The 18,506-nt window shown below is 25.7% G+C and overlaps 1 protein-coding gene across 1 annotated transcript in view; it reads right to left on the bottom strand.

Moving 5' to 3' along the window:
* The window catches only part of LOC142231186 (uncharacterized), a 147,868-nt gene that overhangs the window by 46,666 nt on the left and 82,696 nt on the right, over positions 1-18,506 (bottom strand). Inside the window, 4 exon segments of the mRNA XM_075301805.1 lie at positions 17,880-17,970; positions 17,972-18,027; positions 18,068-18,141; positions 18,143-18,381. Coding sequence (XP_075157920.1) covers positions 17,880-17,970; positions 17,972-18,027; positions 18,068-18,141; positions 18,143-18,381 — 460 coding nt within the window.

Below are 18,506 nucleotides of genomic sequence, written 5' to 3'. Positions count from 1 at the left end.
TAAAATTTTGACAACATTTTCTGTGGAAATAAAATTTTGACAAAATTTTCTATAGAAATAACATTTTGACAACATTTTCTATAGAAATAAAATTTTGACAAAATTTTCTGTAGAAATAAAATTTTGTCAATATTTTCTATAGAAATAAAATTTTTTCAAAATTTTCTATAGAAATAAAATTTTGACAACATTTTCTATAGAAATAAAATTTTGACAAGATCTTTCTATAGAAATAAAATGTTGACAAAATTTTCTTAGAAATAGAATTGTGACAAAATTTTCTATAGAAATAAAATTTAGTCAAAATTTTCTGTAGAAATAAAATTTTGTCAAAATTTTCTATAGAAATAAAATTTTGACAACATTTTCTGTGGAAATAAAATTTTGACAAAATTTTCTATAGAAATAACATTTTGACAACATTTTCTATAGAAATAAAATTTTGACAAAATTTTCTATAGAAGTAAAATTTTTACAAGATCTTTCTATAGAAATAACATTTTGACAACATTTTCTATAGAAATACAATTTTGACAAATTTTTCTATAGAAATACAATTTTGACAAAATTATCTTTGAAATAAAATGTTAACAAAACTTTCTATAAAAATAAAATTTTGACAATTTTTTTTTTGAAATAAAATTTTGACAAAATTTTCTGCAGAAATAAAAATTTCTATAGAAATAAAATTTTGACAAAATTTTCTATAGAAATAAAATATTGACAAAGTATAAAAGGCAACTCTCGTAGTCAGTTTCACACGCCTCTAGCTTTTCCTGAGTTGTTAGTTTTCAAAATTGCCACAACGGATACCAAACTTGTTGATTATGACTGCAATGATAGTAGTGTTGGTGGTGGTTCTCTCGGTTATCGAAAACGGATTCATGGTTGAAGGATTTTAAGGCATTTGACAGTAAGTTCTACCATCAAACAAAAAAGCATAGCAACTGAAGTAGTCGTCATCATCATCATCACTTCCACCATCATCGTCGTTGACGTTACCATCGACCCAAAAATGTGTTAGTTAATATTTTATTTAAATGACAATAAAAATAGTTTCATGTTGTTGTTGTCAGCCACTATCAAACGATTGTTGGCTGTTGAACTGCCATTGATATGGGCTGTGGACTTTTTAACTCTTCAACGGACGGACACAGAAGAAACAAAAAGGGGTGGAGCTTCAGAACCACGTGGGTACTTTGGCTACCTTAGTTCGATGGTGGAATTTTTAAAGTTTTTCGTCATCGTTGTGTTGTCTCTGTCAGTTTTTACAAAAAAACGCCACATTTTAATGGCAAACAATTTTGGGATTGGCCTTGCTGGAACCGTAAGGCTTATTACAAATCTTTCCCCACCAGTAACCTCCATCAATCCATAGCAGTTAGTTAGTTATTCACTTTTTGACTTATTAATACAACTGCCGCACAGCAGTGCCATCGTTTGGTTGCTATTGGTGCAGAGCCTAAAGTCACAACACAATTGACGTCATCTCAAAATAAAAAATATTGACAGGAAGGTATCTCTAGGGTAACAGAAAGCCATGTTAATGAGAAGTTTCCTTTCCTTCGCATTGATTGCGCGTTTTATTTATAAACTTTTCACTTTCATTTAAGAATTTTTTAATTAATGTGAAAATGACGTTGTACATAATTTCCATGAAATTGTAAGAAATTTATTTAAGTCACAAAAAGCGACAATGAAGAACATCAAATACATTCTTAGAAATAATAATTTTCAACTTATTCAATTAAGGCTTTTTAAATTAATATTCATATTTTGGAGATACTGATTTGGTAATTATTGATTTAATTCGATTTTCTAGGAATTTATTCTATATTACAGTGGGCAAAACAAAAACCATATTCACGGTTACCACTTCTTCACAGTTTGAAGAGAATTTTAAATTCAAAAATCCCAAATAAATATTTGTATAGAAAATTTGGTAAAAATTTTATTTCAATACAAAATATTGTCAAAATTTAATTTCTATAGAAAATTTTGCCAAAATCTTATTTTTATAGAAAATGTTGTCAAAATTTTATTTCTGTAGAAAATTTTGTCAAAATTTTATTTCTATAAAAAATTTTGTCAAAATTTTATTTCTATAGAAAATTTTGTCAAAATTTTATTTCTATAGAAAATTTTGTCAAAATTTTATGTCTATAGAAAATTTTGTCAAAATTTTATTTCTATAGAAAATTTTGTCAAAATTGTATTTCTATAGAAAATTTTGTCAAAATTTTATTTCTATAGAAAATTTTGCCAAAATTGTATTTCTATAGAAAATTTTGTCAAAATTTTATTTCTATAGAAAATTTTGTCAAAATTTTATTTTTATAGAAAATTTTGTCAAAATTTTATTTCTATAGAAAATTTTGTCAAATTTTTATTTTTATAGAAAATTATGTCAAAATTTTATTTCTATAGAAAATTTTGTCAAAATTTTATTTCTTTTGAAAATTTTGTCAAAATTTTATTTCTATAGAAAATGTTGTCAAAACTGTATTTCTATAGAAAATTTTGTCAACGTTTTATTTCTATTAAAAATTTTTTCAAAATTTTATTTCTATTAAAAAATTTGTCAAAATTTCATTTCTATAGAATATTTTGTCAAAAATTTTATTTCAATGAAAAAAATTTTTTTTTATTTCTGTAGAAAATTTTGTTAAATTGCATTTCTATAGAAAATTTCGTCAAAATTTTATTTCTATTGAAAATTTAGTCAACATTTTTTATTTCTATAGAAAATTTTGTCAAAATTTCTTATTTCTATAGAAATTTTTGTCAAAATTTTATTTCTATAGAAATTTTGGTCAAAATTTTATTTGTATAGAAAATTTTGTCAAAATTTTATTTCTATGGAAAATTTTTTCAAAATCTTATTTCTATAGAAAATTTTGTCAAAATTTTATTTGTATAGAAAATTTTGTAAAAATTTTATTTCTATAGAAAACTTTGTAAAAATTTTATTTCTATAGAAAATTTTGTCAAAATTTTATTTCTATAGAAAATTTTGTCAAAATCTTATTTCTATGGAAAATTTAGTCAAAATTTTATTTCTATAGAAGATTTTGTCAACATTTTATTTCTGCAGAAAATTTTGTCAAATTTTTATTTCTATTGAAAATTTTGTCAAAAATTTATGTCTATAGAAAATTTTGTCAAAAATGTATTTGTGTAGAAAAAAAATGTATTTCTATAGAAAATTTTGTAAAAATTTTATTTCTATAAAAATTCTACCTCCAATTAAGATATCAAAATGAACTGAATAGTCTAAGTGAGTCTTAAATAAAGCGTTGTCACTGCAACTATCCTATGTGAGCCTAATGTATCTGGCTACTGCTTCCCTTACCTTGCCATTATTCTCTCTATTCATTTTCGATTTTTTCGCTATCAAAAGTCAATTAGTCCATTAGACACGATTTTCAAAAAATCAAATGTCAATTACTAAAATTTAAATATTACAAAAATCGACAAAGACTTTTGAGTTTTATACCCTGCGCCACATTGTGGAATAAGTTAGTGCATACAACACCCAGAAGGAGACGAGATAGACACATGGTGTCTTTGGCAATAATGCTCAGGGTGGGTCCCTGAGTCGATATAGCCATGTCCGTCTGTCTGTGAACACATTTTTGTGATCAAAGTCTAGGGCGCAGTTTAAGTCGAATCGCCTTCAAATTTGGCACAAGTTCCTGCTTTGGGTCAGAATAGAACCTTATTGATTTTGGAAGAAATCGGTTCAGATTTAGATATAGCTTCCATATATATCTTTCGCCCGACATGGACTAATATGGTCCTAAAAGCCAGAGTTTTGGTTGAAATTTTGCACAGGGAGTAGATTTAGCATTGTAGCTATGCGTGCCAAATTTGGTTGAAATCGCTTCAGATTTATATATAACTTCCATATATATTTTTCGCCCGATATGGACTTATATGGCCCCAGAAGCCAGAGTTTTAGCCCAATTTGGTTGAAATTTTGCACTAGGAGTACAATAAGTACTATAGTCAGGTGTGCCAAATTTGATTGAAATCGGTTCGGAATGAAATATAGCTCTCATATACATCTTTTGCCCGATATAGACTTATATGGCTCCAGAAGCTGGAGTTTTAGCCCAATTTGGTTGAAATTTTGCACTAGGAGTACAATCAGTAGTAAAGTCAAGTGTGCTAAATTTTATTAAAATCGGTTCAGATTTAGATATAGCTCCCATATATATCTTTCACCCGATTTTCCGTCATATGACCACAGAGTACAAAGTTGTAGTCCGATTTACGTGAAATTTTGCACAGGGAGTAGAATTAAAATACTAAGTATGCATGTCAAATTTCGGTTCAGATTTCTATATAGCTTCCATATATATGTTTTTCCGATTTGGGCAAACATGACCAAAATACCCACATTTTCCTTAAAAATCGCCACTGCTAAGTCGAAAACTTCTAAAAGTGACTCAAATTTTCCTTTATTTCTAATACATATCTATCGACCGATAAATCATAAATACACTTTTGCGAAGTTGCCTCAAAATTGGTTCAGATTAAAATTTTTCACATATTTTTTTTTACTAACATAGTGTACCATCCCAGGGCATTAGCCTACTTAAAGTTTAAGTCTATAGATTATAAATTTTGTTCAGTGGAGTCAGTGGAGTATTTGGGACAAAACCCTTTATATATAGCACCCAACACATTTGACGGATTTGATATAGTATCGAAAATGTGGATTTACAAAGTGGTGCAGGGTATAATATAGTCGGCCCCGCCCGACTTTAGACTTTCTTTACTTGTTTAATATATGTAAAAAGGCCGCCTTGAGAATTTCTATGATCAAGCTTTAGTAAATCATTCTTGTAAAATTCTATGCCAATTTTTAGTAAGTGGCATGTGACACACTTTACCTAGCTGTCACCACATGTCCGTGAGGTTTCTTGCTTACTCTGCTTGCTACTCACTACAACTACCACTCCAGGCCCAGACATGAACTCATTAGCATGTGGTCATTATGCTAACATTCTATGTGCGAAGAGGAACAATGCCACAAAACTCTCAATTAAACTTGGGGTTAACTGACAATGATGTAATTAGCCTGATGTGACTATAATGGCTTTTCACCAACTATTTTGGCAGTAACTGCTAGCGAAGAGACACTTTAGTTTTGTGGTACCATTATGGTACCAGCACTATGAGCAGCAAGCAAGAAAAACGAATCATCTCTTAGCCAATCTAAATTGGCTAAAAGTTTGAATCCAGTATTTATCCATTTCTGCTGGACTCTGAAAGAGTAACAATTCTCAAAAAAAACTGGATTTTATTCAACAAAAATACCATTTTGTGTCGAGTGATTGCAACAAAACGAAAACAAACACAAAAAGTTGTTGATAGCTTCGACAACTTTTATGTTTGTCCGTCCAATTCATCTCCGGCATGGATACGCTTGTAGCTATGTTATGGCCCTTGATCTGAGTAAATGGAGGATATTTGAAACAATACATAAAATCGCAGTGTGGACAACACACAAGAGAATTTCCAACCAATGAAGGCGGAGAAATTGTGAGCAGACTAATTTGCATCTACACGCAACAAAGAAATAAAAGTTTTGGAAAACTGATATGATACAACCAAAAAATATAACACTGGAAAAGGCCAAGGACTTTTGTCAACATTTGATTTTTATAGAAAATTTTAACAACATTTTATTTCTATAAAAATTTTTGTCTAAATTTTATTTCTATAGAAAATTTTTTTCAAAATTTTATTTCTATAGAATATTGTGTCAAAATTTTATTTCCATAAAAATTTTGTCACAGTTTTATTTCTATAGACAATTTTCTCAAATATTTATTTCTATATAAAATTTTGTCAACATTTTATTTCATAGAAAATTTTGTCAAAATTTTATTTCTATTTTATTTCAATTTTGTCAAAATTTTTTTTCAATAGAAATGTTTTGAAAAATTTTATTTCTATAGAAAAGTTTGTCAAAATTTCATTTCTACAGAAAATTTTGTCAAAATTTTGTTTCTAGAGAAAATTTTGTCAAAATTTTATTTCTATAGAAAATTTTATAAAAATTGTGTTTCTATAGAAAACTTTGCCAAATTTTATTTCTACAGAAATATTTTTAAAATGTTATTTCTATAGAAAATGTTGTCAAAATCTTATTAAAAAAAAAAAATTGTCAACATTTTATTTCTAAAAAAATTTGGCAACATTTTATTTCTATAGAAAATTTTGTCAAAATTGTATGTCTATAGAAAATGTTTGCAAAATTTTATTTCTATAACAAATTTTGTCAAAATTTTATTTCTATAGAAAACTTTGTCAAAATTTAATTTCCATAGAAAAGTTATTCAAAATTTTATTTCTATCAAAAATTTTGTCAAAATTTTATTTCTATCAAAAATTTTGTCAAAATTTTATTTCTATAGAAAATTTTGTCAAAATTTTATTTCTATAGAAAATTGTGTCAAAATTTTATTCCTATAGAAAATTATATGAAATTGTATTTTTATGGAAAATTTTTGCAAAATTTTATTTCTATAGAATATTTTGTCAAAACTTTATTTCTTTAGAATATTTTGTCAAAACTTTATTTCTTTAGAAAATTTTGTCAACATTTTATTTCTATATAAAATTTTGTCAAAACTTTATTTCTATAACAAATTTTGTCAAAATTTTATTTTTATAGAAAACTTTGTCAAAATTTAATTTCCATAGAAAAGTTTATCAAAATTTTATTTCTATAAAAAATTTTGTCAAAATTTTGTCAAAATTTTATTTCTATAGAAAATTTTGTCAAAATTTTATTTCTATAGAAAATTTTGTCAAAATTTTATTTCTATACAAAATTTTGTCAAAATTTTATTTCTATAGAAAATTTTGTCAAAATTTTATTCCTACAGAAAATTATATCAAAATTGTATTTCTATGGAAAATTTTTGCAAAATTTTATTTCTATAGAAAATTTTTGAAAAATTTTATTTCTATAAAAAATTTTGTCGAAATTTTATTTCTATAGAACGTTTTGTCAAAATTTTATTTTCATAGATAAATTTTATTTCTATAGAATTTTTTTTTTTCAAAATTTTATTTGTATAAAAATTTTTTTTCAAAATTTTATTTGTATAACAAATTTTGTCAAAATTTTATTTCTATAAAAAATGTTGTCAAAATCTTATTTTTATTGAAATTTTTATTTCTATACAAAAATTTGCACAATTTTTTTCTACAGAAATTTTTTGCAAAATTTTATTTCTATAGAAATATTTTGCAAAATTTTATTTCAATAAAAAATTTTGGCAAAATTTTATTTCTATAGAAATATTTTGGCAAAATTTTATTTCTATAAAAAATTTTGTCAAAATTTTATTTCTATAGAAAATTTTGTCAAAATTTTATTTCTATAGAAAATTTTGTCAAAATTTTATTTCTATAGAAAATTTTGTCAAAATTTTATTTCTATAGAAAATTTTGTCAAAATTTTATTTCTATAGAAAATTTTGTCAAAATTTTATTTCTATAGAAAATTTTGTCAACATTTTATTTCTATAGAAAATTTTGTCAAAATTTTATTTCTATACAAAATTTTGTCAAAATTTTATTTCTATAGAAAATTTTGTCAAAATTTTATTCCTACAGAAAATTATATCAAAATTGTATTTCTATGGAAAATTTTTGCAAAATTTTATTTCTATAGAAAATTTTTGAAAAATTTTATTTCTATAAAAAATTTTGTCGAAATTTTATTTCTATAGAACGTTTTGTCAAAATTTTATTTTCATAGATAAATTTTATTTCTATAGAATTTTTTTTTTTCAAAATTTTATTTGTATAAAAATTTTTTTTCAAAATTTTATTTGTATAACAAATTTTGTCAAAATTTTATTTCTATAAAAAATGTTGTCAAAATCTTATTTTTATTGAAATTTTTATTTCTATACAAAAATTTGCAAAATTTTTTTCTACAGAAATTTTTTGCAAAATTTTATTTCTATAGAAATATTTTGCAAAATTTTATTTCAATAAAAAATTTTGGCAAAATTTTATTTCTATAGAAATATTTTGGCAAAATTTTATTTCTATAAAAAATTTTGTCAAAATTTTATTTCTATAAAAAAATTTTGTCAAAATTTTATTCCCATAGAAAAGTTTGTCAAAATTTTATTTCTATAGAAAAATTTGTCAATATTTTATTTCCATAGAAAAGTTTGTCAAAATTTTATTTCTGTAGATAATTTTTTTCAAAATTTTATTTCTGTAGATAATTTTGTGAAAATTTTATTTCTATTGAAAATTTTGTCCAAATTTTATTTCTTTATTGCTTTTTTGGCTATGCTTGTTTTGCGACGTTTGTTGGCATAAAATTTCATTTGGCAGGAATATTTTTTTGTGTGTATGTATATATTTACCTACAATATAGGGATATCGTTTCCCCGCACTCCTCTTCGCATAGAATTTTAGAATAATATTTAGTTTTTGCTGAGGGTAGTTACGTTTTTGCGTTAAAACGCACTCAAAATTGTATGTCTATAGAAAATGTTTGCAAAATTTTATTTCTATAACAAATTTTGTCAAAATTTTATTTTTTTAGAAAACTTTGTCAAAATTTAATTTCCATAGAAAAGTTATTCAAAATTTTATTTCTATCAAAAATTTTGTCAAAATTTTATTTCTATAGAAAATTTTGTCAAAATTTTATTTCTATAGAAAATTGTGTCAAAATTTTATTCCTATAGAAAATTATATGAAATTGTATTTCTATGGAAAATTTTTGCAAAATTTTATTTCTATAGAATATTTTGTCAAAACTTTATTTCTTTAGAATATTTTGTCAAAACTTTATTTCTTTAGAAAATTGTGTCAACATTTTATTTCTATATAAAATTTTGTCAAAACTTTATTTCTATAACAAATTTTGTCAAAATTTTATTTTTATAGAAAACTTTGTCAAAATTTAATTTCTATAGAAAAGTTTATCAAAATTTTATTTCTATAAAAAATTTTGTCAAAATTTTATTTCTATAGAAAATTTTGTCAAAATTTTATTTCTATAGAAAATTTTGTCAAAATTTTATTTCTATAGAAAATTTTGTCAAAATTTTATTTCTATAGAAAATTTTGTCAAAATTTTATTTCTATAGAAAATTTTGTCAAAATTTTATTTCTATAGCAAATTTTGTCAAAATTTTATTCCTACAGAAAATTATATCAAAATTGTATTTCTATGGAAAATTTTTGCAAAATTTTATTTCTATAGAAAATTTTTGAAAAATTTTATTTCTATAAAAAATTTTGTCGAAATTTTATTTCTATAGAACGTTTTGTCAAAATTTTATTTCTATAAAAAATGTTGTCAAATCTTATTTTTATTGAAATTTTTATTTCTATACAAAAATTTGCAAATTTTTTTTCTATAGAAATATTTTGCAAAATTTTATTTCAATAAAAAATTTTGGCAAAATTTTATTTCTATAGAAATATTTTGGCAAAATTTTATTTCTATAAAAAATTTTGTCAAAATTTTATTTCTATAAAAAATTTTGTCAAAATTTTATTTCCATAGAAAAGTTTGTCAAAATTTTATTTCTATAGAAAAATTTGTCAATATTTTATTTCCATAGAAAAGTTTGTCAAAATTTTATTTCTGTAGATAATTTTTTTCAAAATTTTATTTCTGTAGATAATTTTGTGAAAATTTTATTTCTATTGAAAATTTTGTCAAAATTTTATTTCTTTATTGCTTTTTTGGCTATGCTTGTTTTGCGACGATTGTTGGCATAAAATTTCATTTGGCAGGGATATTTTTTTGTGTGTATGTATATATTTACCTACAATATAGGGATATCGTTTCCCCGCACTCCTCTTCGCATAGAATTTTAGAATAATATTTAGTTTTTGCTGAGGGTAGTTACGTTTTTGCGTTAAAACGCACTCAAAATTGTATGTCTATAGAAAATGTTTGCAAAATTTTATTTCTATAACAAATTTTGTCAAAATTTTATTTCTATAGAAAACTTTGTCAAAATTTAATTTCCATAGAAAAGTTTGTCAAAATTTTATTTCTATAGAAAATTGTGTCAAAATTTTATTCCTATAGAAAATTATATGAAATTGTATTTCTATAGTAAATTGTGTCAAAATTTTATTCCTATAGAAAATTATATGAAATTGTATTTATATGGAAAATTTTTGCAAAATTTTATTTCTATAGAATATTTTGTCAAAACTTTATTTCTTTAGAAAATTTTGTCAACATTTTATTTCTATATAAAATTTTGTCAAAACTTTATTTCTATAACAAATTTTGTCAAAATTTTATTTTTATAGAAAACTTTGTCAAAATTTAATTTCCATAGAAAAGTTTATCAAAATTATATTTCTATAAAAAATTTTGTCAAAAATTTATTTCTATAAAAAATTTTGTCAAAATTTTATTTCTATAGAAAATTTTGTCAAAATTTTATTTCTATAGAAAATTTTGTCAAAATTTTATTTCTATAGAAAATTTTGTCAAAATTTTATTTCTATAGAAAATTTTGTCAACATTTTATTCCTACAGAAAATTATATCAAAATTGTATTTCTATATAAAATGTTTGCAAAATTTTATTTCTATAGAAAATTTTTGCAAAATTTTATTTCTATAAAAAATTTTATCGAAATTTTAGTTCTATAGAACGTTTTGTCAAAATTTTATTTCCATAGATAAGTTTGTCAAAACTTTATTTCTATAGAAAATTTGTGCAAAATTTTATTACTATAAAAATTTTTTTCAAAATTTTATTTGTATAACAAATTTTGTCAAAATTTTATTTCTATAGAAAATTTTGTCAAAATTTTATTTCTATAAAAAATGTTGTCAACATCTTATTTTTATTGAAATTTTTATTTCTATACAAAAATTTGCAAAATTTTTTTCTACAGAATTTTTTTGCAAAATTTTATTTCTATAGAAATATTTTGCAAAATTTTATTTCAATAAAAAATTTTGGCAAAATTTTATTTCTATAGAAATATTTTGGCAAAATTTTATTTCTATAAAAAATTTTGTCAAAATTTTATTTCTATAAAAAATGTTGTCAAAATTTTATTTCCATAGAAAAGTTTGTCAAAATTTTATTTCTATAGAAAATTTTGTCAAAATTTTATTTCTATAGAAAATTTTGTCAAAATTTTATTTCTGTAGATAATTTTGTGAAAATTTTATTTCTATTGAAAATTTTGTCAAAATTTTATTTCTTTATTGCTTTTTTGGCTATGCTTTTTTTCCAACGTTTGTTAGCATAACAACAAATATTCATTTGGCAGGAATATTTTTTTGTGTGTATGCATATATTTACCTACAATATAAGGATATCGTTTCTCCGCACCCCTCTTCGCATCGAATTTTAGAATAATAGTTAGTTTTTGCTGAGGGTTGTTACGTTTTTGCGTTAAAACGCACACAAAAAAATGCAAATGTAATTTAAGGGTTTGTCAAAAAGGAAACCTAAAATGCCCTCTGTGGAACATCTATGCAAAATAGCTTATCTACTAGTACGATTCCTATTTTTGGTTTGTTTTCTGTTGTTACTTTGGTTATTTGATATTACCTTTGACAATATTGAAGAATTTTCCCAATTTACATTAAATTCTTGACAACATTCCATTAAAGCTTTGAGTATTATTTGAAATCATGTTTAAATACTCTTAAGATATTGAAGATTATTTTTGGAGTGGGAGTTGGTTTGTTTATCCTCATTGCTTGGACTTTAGTAAACGAAACTAAATAAAGGTCCATAAAGCTAAATTGGAATAAATTCCATTATGTACCTGTACGTTAGGATGCTTCGCTATAAATTAAATATGCACCTAGAGAAGGATGATGATCACCCCAAAAAAGGTTTTAAGAGTATAATAGTATTTTTTGACGGTGAACATGGAATATTTTTGTCGCAAAAATTTTGTTTTCTCGCCAAAACTATACATGGTTGCCGAAATAATTTTCGAGAATGTAACATGATTCCGACAAACATGTTTCATGTTCACCGTCCAAAAATAACATGTTGCTCTTGAAATATGTTTGGTGTGATCATATCCCTTCTCTGGGTGTGTGTTGTAGAAATGAAGCGAGAAATCGATTTCTTAAGCATTTCTTCCCAGGGCTTAAATACTGTCTATAAGACATTTTCACTACAGTATTCGGCATTTATTTTGACCACATGGTTGTTGAATACGTGCTGAGAGCGACCACCGGCAGTCAGCTGATCTCTTTTGGCACGTAAACCTGGTAATTTTGTATGTGCAGCAACTACTTGACTCAATACACATCCAGAGAAGGAACATGATCACCTCAACTATGTCTCAAGAGCAAAATGTTATTTTTGGTCGGAGAACTTGTAAAACATTTCAACATGTAAGACAACAGAAAAAATTTCTGTGTGGAGACAAACATTTCCGCCAAAGACCAAGGTCATTCAATCTGTACTCAGCACCATCGTACTCAGCAGTTCTACCGCCAAAATATTCGGATCCCAACACGGTTGCCACTCGTTTTACCAAAAACTACCAAACAAATAAATTTTATTTATCAAAATTTTATTTCTATAGAAAATTTTGTCAAAATTTTATTTCTGTAGAAAATTTTTTCAAAATTTTATTTCTATAGAAAATTTTGTCAAAATTTTATTTCTAATGAAAACTGTGTTAAATTTTTATTTCTATAGAAAATTTTTTCAAAATTTTATTTCTGTAGAAAATTTTGTCAAAATTTTATTTCTATAGAAAATTTTCTCAAAATTTTATTTCTATAGAAACATTTTGTCAAAATTTTATTTCTATAGCAAATTTTCTCAACATTTTATTTCTATAGAAAATTTTTTCAAAACTTTATTTCTATAGAAAATTTTGTTAAAATTTTATTTCAAATGAAAACTGTGTAAAATTTTTATTTCTATAGAAAATTTTCTCAAATTTTTATTTCTGTAGAAAATTTTCTCAAAATTTAATATCTATAGTAAATTTTCTCAAAATTTTATTTTTATAGTAAACTTTCTCAAAATTTTATTTCTATACAAATTTTTCTCAAAATTTTATTTCTATAGAAAATTTTCTCAAAATGTTATTTCTAAAGAAACATTCTGTCAAAATTTTATTTTGATAGAAAATTTTCTTACAATTTTATTTCTATAGAAAAATAGCGTAACCCGGCCCGCTTCGCTGCGCCTTCCGAAGCATATTTGGAGGAATATTTTGCGTTAACTTAGTCAACTATATCCTTCGTGCTAAAAACAAATTCGAAAAGATTTGAATTCTTTTAAACAAATCGGACTACTTGATTTTTCGTTTATAGGTACAAATACGGCGGGAGAGGGTCTACCTTCTTCTATAATTCTTGTGAATTTTAAGTGTGGTTTGTCAAGGAAAGGTATCCTTCTCCTCAACATATCTGAAAATTAAGCACTATATTATAATAACATACAAAGAATTACTGTTTCCCATCCAATAAATCGGAAAAAGCAAAAATAGTAAAACATTTTACCACATTAAAATTTGCTAAAACGTTGGAAAATGATGCACCCTCTACGTTGGCTGCCAATTTCATGTAAATTTAAGTTCTCTACTAAAAAGAAGTCTGGAAGAAGCCTGTGCAAAAATCATAAAATTATGTACCGAGTTCCCATTTACGGGCAACCCTCTACTTTCAATTTAAGAAAAAAAAAACGGACAAAAGGCAACCCTCCCCCCACCTTCGCTCCACTCCGACCTGATATCGGGCTATCACGTACCCTATATTAATTTCGCAACTACTCAATGGTCCCTATAAATTCTATCGAAGTAAATCGACAAAGTTTATTCAAATTTCCCCTTCCCCAACCATATATCGAAAAATCATATACTAATTTAAAAATCATGTATAAATTTAATCAATTTCTCCCACGTTCCCTGTAAATTTCAAGTAGATCGGAGATGTTTAAATTATGCTCTATTGTTTTAAAGGGACGTCACATTCTCCGATACAATATCGACAAATACCGTGGTGAATAACACCCGTAACCTTCCCAGAAAATTCTTGAAACTTTCCTTCAAGTGTGGGGCAAGGAAGGTTACCTCTTCGTTCATAACCTTCCCCCACTGCCTTTGTAAATTTCAAGAAAACTTAAGATTTTTTTTTGCAGTTTTAGAGGAGGACCTCCTCCCCGACTAAATATCGAAAAGTGATGTAGCGTATCTTTTGTAAACGTCCCAGAAAATGTCAAGCAAATTATAAGCCTAAAGGGCGGCCTCTCTTCCGTCCAAATATCACAAAATCAGGTATCAACTATTAATATCGTAAAAATCAAAAAATATCAAAAATCAGGTATCAACTATTAATATCGTAACCTCTCCCCAATCCTCTGTAAATTTCAAGTAACTCGGTTAAGTTTAATTGTTTCTCTGTATGTACTTAAGAGAAGCGGATGTCTCCCTACGTCCTTTTATTTTTATTAAAAAAATTGGGAACCTGATATAAATATCATAACCTCACTCATTTTTCCGTAAAATTTCAGTCGGGGGAGTTTAGTTTTGTTTTCACTATACTTAAAAAAAAAAAGTCGGGCAAAGGGGTGGTCCTCCTCCCCGACCAAATATCGAAAAATAATGTAGCGGATTTTTGTCTAGATGCCAACCCCAACATTCAATGAAAATTTCAAGCAAATCGCATAATTTTGTTCCAAGTTTAAAAAAGTAGGGCAAGGGGGAGGTCCCCCTCCCCGTCCACATATGAAACCATCAGGAACCCCATATTAATTCCATAACCTCACCGCATGTTCTCTGTAAATCTCAGATAATTTAGAGAATTTTAGTTTTTTCACTGTACTTTAAAAAAAAGTCGAACAAAGGAGAGGTCCCCCTCCGCCACCAAATATCGAAATATAAAGTAGCGGATCATTGTCTAGATACCAAACCCAACCTTCAATGAAAATTTCAAGCAAATCGGTCAACTTTGGTCCAATTTTCAAAAAGTCCGACAAAGGGGAGGTCCCCCTCCGCGACCAGGTATCAAAAAATGAGGTACCCTATTTTCACCACATGAACGCCCCCTACGATCTCTGAAAGTTTCAAGTAAATCGGTTCAGCCGTTTCGGAGCCATCTCGGAACATACAAACAAACAAACAAACAAACCAACAAACATAGATTGAATTTTATATATATAGATTTTATTTTTATAGAAAATGTTGTTACAATTTTATTTCTATAAAAACATTTTTCCCAATATTATTTCTATAGAAAATCTTTTTAAAAATTTTATTTCTATAGAAAATGTTGTCAACATTTTATTTCTATAGAAAAGTTGTCAAAATTTTATATTTATAGAAAATTTTGTAAAAAATTCATTGTTATAGAAATTTTTCTCAAAATTTTATTTCTATAGAAAATTTTCTCAAAATTTTATTTCTATAGAAAATTTTGTCAAAATTTTATTTCTAAAGAAAAATTTTGTCAATATTTTATTTTTATAGAAAATTTAGTCAGAATTTTATTTCTATAGAAAAATTTGTCAAAGTTTTATTTCTATAGAAAATTTCGTCAAAATTTTATTTCTATAGAAAATTTTGTCACAATTTTATTTTTATAGAAAATTTTGTTACAATTTTATTTCTATAGAAAATTTTGTCAAAATTTTATTTTTATAGAAAATTTTGTAACAATTTTATTTCTATAGAAAATTTTGTCAAAATTTTATTTTTATAGAAAATGTTGTTACAATTTTATTTCTATAAAAACATTTTTCGCAATATTATTTCTATAGAACATTTTTTAAAAATCTTATTTCTATAGAAAATGTTGTCAACATTTTATGTCTATAGAAAATGTTGTCAAAATTTTATATTTATAGAAAATTTTGTAAAAAATTAATTTCTATAGAAAATTTTCTCAAAATTATATTTCTATACAAAATTTTCTAAAAATTTTATTTCTGTAGAAAATCTTCTAAAAATTTTATTTCTATAGAAACATGTTGTCAAAATTTTATTTCTATAGAAAATTTTGTCAACATTTCGTCAAAATTTTATTTTTATAGCAAATTTTCTCAAAATTTTATTTCTATGGAAAACTTTCTCAAAATTTTATTTCCAAAAAAATTTTTTCAAAATTTTCTATAAAAAGAAAATTTTGTCAAAATTTTATTTGTATAGAAAATTTTGTCAAAATTTCTATAGAAAATTTTCTCAAAATTATATTTCTATAGACATTTTTGTCAAAATTTTATATTTATAGAAAATTTTGTAAAAAATTCATTTCAATAGAAAATTTTCTCAAAATTTTGACAAAATTTTCTATAAAAATAAAATTTTGTCAAAATTTTATTTCTATAGAAAATTTTGTCAAAATTTTATTTGTATAGAAAATTTTGTCAAAATTTTATTTCTATAGAAAATTTTCTCAAAATTTTATTTATATAAAAAATTTGTCAAAATTTTATTTCTATAGAAACATTTTTCGCAATATTGTTTCAAAATTTTATTTCTATAGAAAATGTTGTCAACATTTTATTTCTATAGAAAATGTTGTCAACATTTTATTTCTATAGAAAATGTTATCAAAATTTTATATTTATAGAAAATTTTGTAAAAAATTAATTTTTATAGAAAATTTTCTCAAAATTATATATCTATAGAAAATTTTGTCAAAATTTTATTTCTATAGAAAATTTTGTCAAAATTGTATTTCTATAGAAAATTTTGTCAAAATTTTATTTCTATAGAAAATTTTGTCAACATTTTATTTCTATAGAAAATTTTGACAAAATTTTATTTCTATAAAAAATAAAAACATAAGAAATGTCTTAGTTGGAGAGGAATATTTAATTTCTAACGTAGAGACGTATTTTATCAACTTTAGGACAATCAAACATAGAATAAAAATATGAAATATTTCGTCAAATCTCCATACACGGTACGAAATGTTAGAAATGATTTTCGTTAAGAGCAAATAAATCCGAATTTATGACAAACGATACGCCGATAGCCTCTAAGGTTAGGTTAGGTTAGGCGGCCCGATGTATCAGGCTCACTTAGACTATTCAGTCCATTGTGATATCACAGTGGTGAACTTCTCTCTTATCACTGAGTGCTGCCCGATTCCATGTTAAGCTCAATGACAAGGTATCTCCTTTTTATAGCCGAGTCCGAACGGCGTTCCACATTGCAGTGAAACCACTTAGAGAAGCTTTGAAACCCTCGGAAATGTCACCAGCATTACTGAGGTGGGATAATCCACCGCTGAAAAACTTTTTGGTGTTCGGTCGAAGCCTCTAACCTTTGTTTATTTGTATATAAAGAACATTTTTTTAGCTACAAAAGCAATGTTTGTTTGTCAAAAATGTCATCCACCGGAATCTTTTCTTTCAGTGTAGCATTCAATAAAGGAGAGCTACATTAAACCTGTCAAAATGCAATTTCCAATTAAACCTTCAAATTCTTTTACATTCTTTTACCGAAATTTTCTTCTATAATTCATTTTTGACATTAATTTGTCCAATTGTTTTATGGGTTATTTTTACCGCCGTTTCCTCTTTCTCATGAAGATTCCCTTCGTCAAATAATATTCTTAATTGTTTATGTCACTTCTTGATTTGCATGAAAAATTTTAGCTTATGGCACTACAACGAACATTGTGAATTGAGGAAAAGCTATTATTACTGTGGATCTTGGCCACATTGCCTCCAAGAATTTACAGTAACTATTTCGTCATTGTCATCGTTGTAGTCATTTAATTATTTTTACATAGAAAATCCAGCCCAACCGTCCCTTTCGTCCTAGTGAACGAATAAAATTCCTCTTTCAGCCCCATGAGAGCCAAAAGACGAGGACGAGAAGGACTGCAGAAAAAAAAATGGATTCCCTGTAATTTACCTGTATCCTGTTGTAATTGCTTTGCCGCACATTCAGCACACTCGGCACATTCCGTACAGACACCTTGGGTATCATCGTCAGGAGAATGTTGCTGCAGTTGAATGGTGGTGGTGGTGTTGGTGTTGCTGTTGGTCACATTGGCATTGTTAGGTGATGTGCCAACGATTACCCCACCCACCGGTGGTCCAGCCGACGCTGTGCAATTCGCTGTAGCTGCTGCTGCTGCGGCGGCAGCGGCTGCGGATGCTGGTGATGACGGGTGCTGTTGATTAACGGGTGGTGGTGGAGGCGGGATTTGTGAATTGTTGCGAGCTGCCAACATGGCAGCCCGTTGCTGTTGTAAACGTTGTATGACTTGCAATTGCTGCAGGTGCTGTGCACCAAAGATGTGTCCGCTTAAAGCGCCTCCAAGTGTATTCTTCAAACCATTATCCTTATAGCCATCAGGTGGACTGAGAGCAGCCTCGTCCACAAATTCAATGGGTGGTGCAAATTTAGGACTCTGCAAGAAAGCAAATACAAAACAGACGTAACATTAAAAAATATGAAAAAAAGTAAAAAGAGAAATAAAATGCAAATACGGAGAAAAAAAGGTAGGCAATTATTTTTGCAATAAAACACTCACAG

This window comes from Haematobia irritans, chromosome 3 (genome assembly GCF_050003625.1).
Source record: "Haematobia irritans isolate KBUSLIRL chromosome 3, ASM5000362v1, whole genome shotgun sequence".
Taxonomy (NCBI): domain Eukaryota; kingdom Metazoa; phylum Arthropoda; class Insecta; order Diptera; family Muscidae; genus Haematobia; species Haematobia irritans.
Note: the sequence above shows the minus strand (reverse complement) of the source record. Positions and strands in the feature narration are given on the sequence as shown.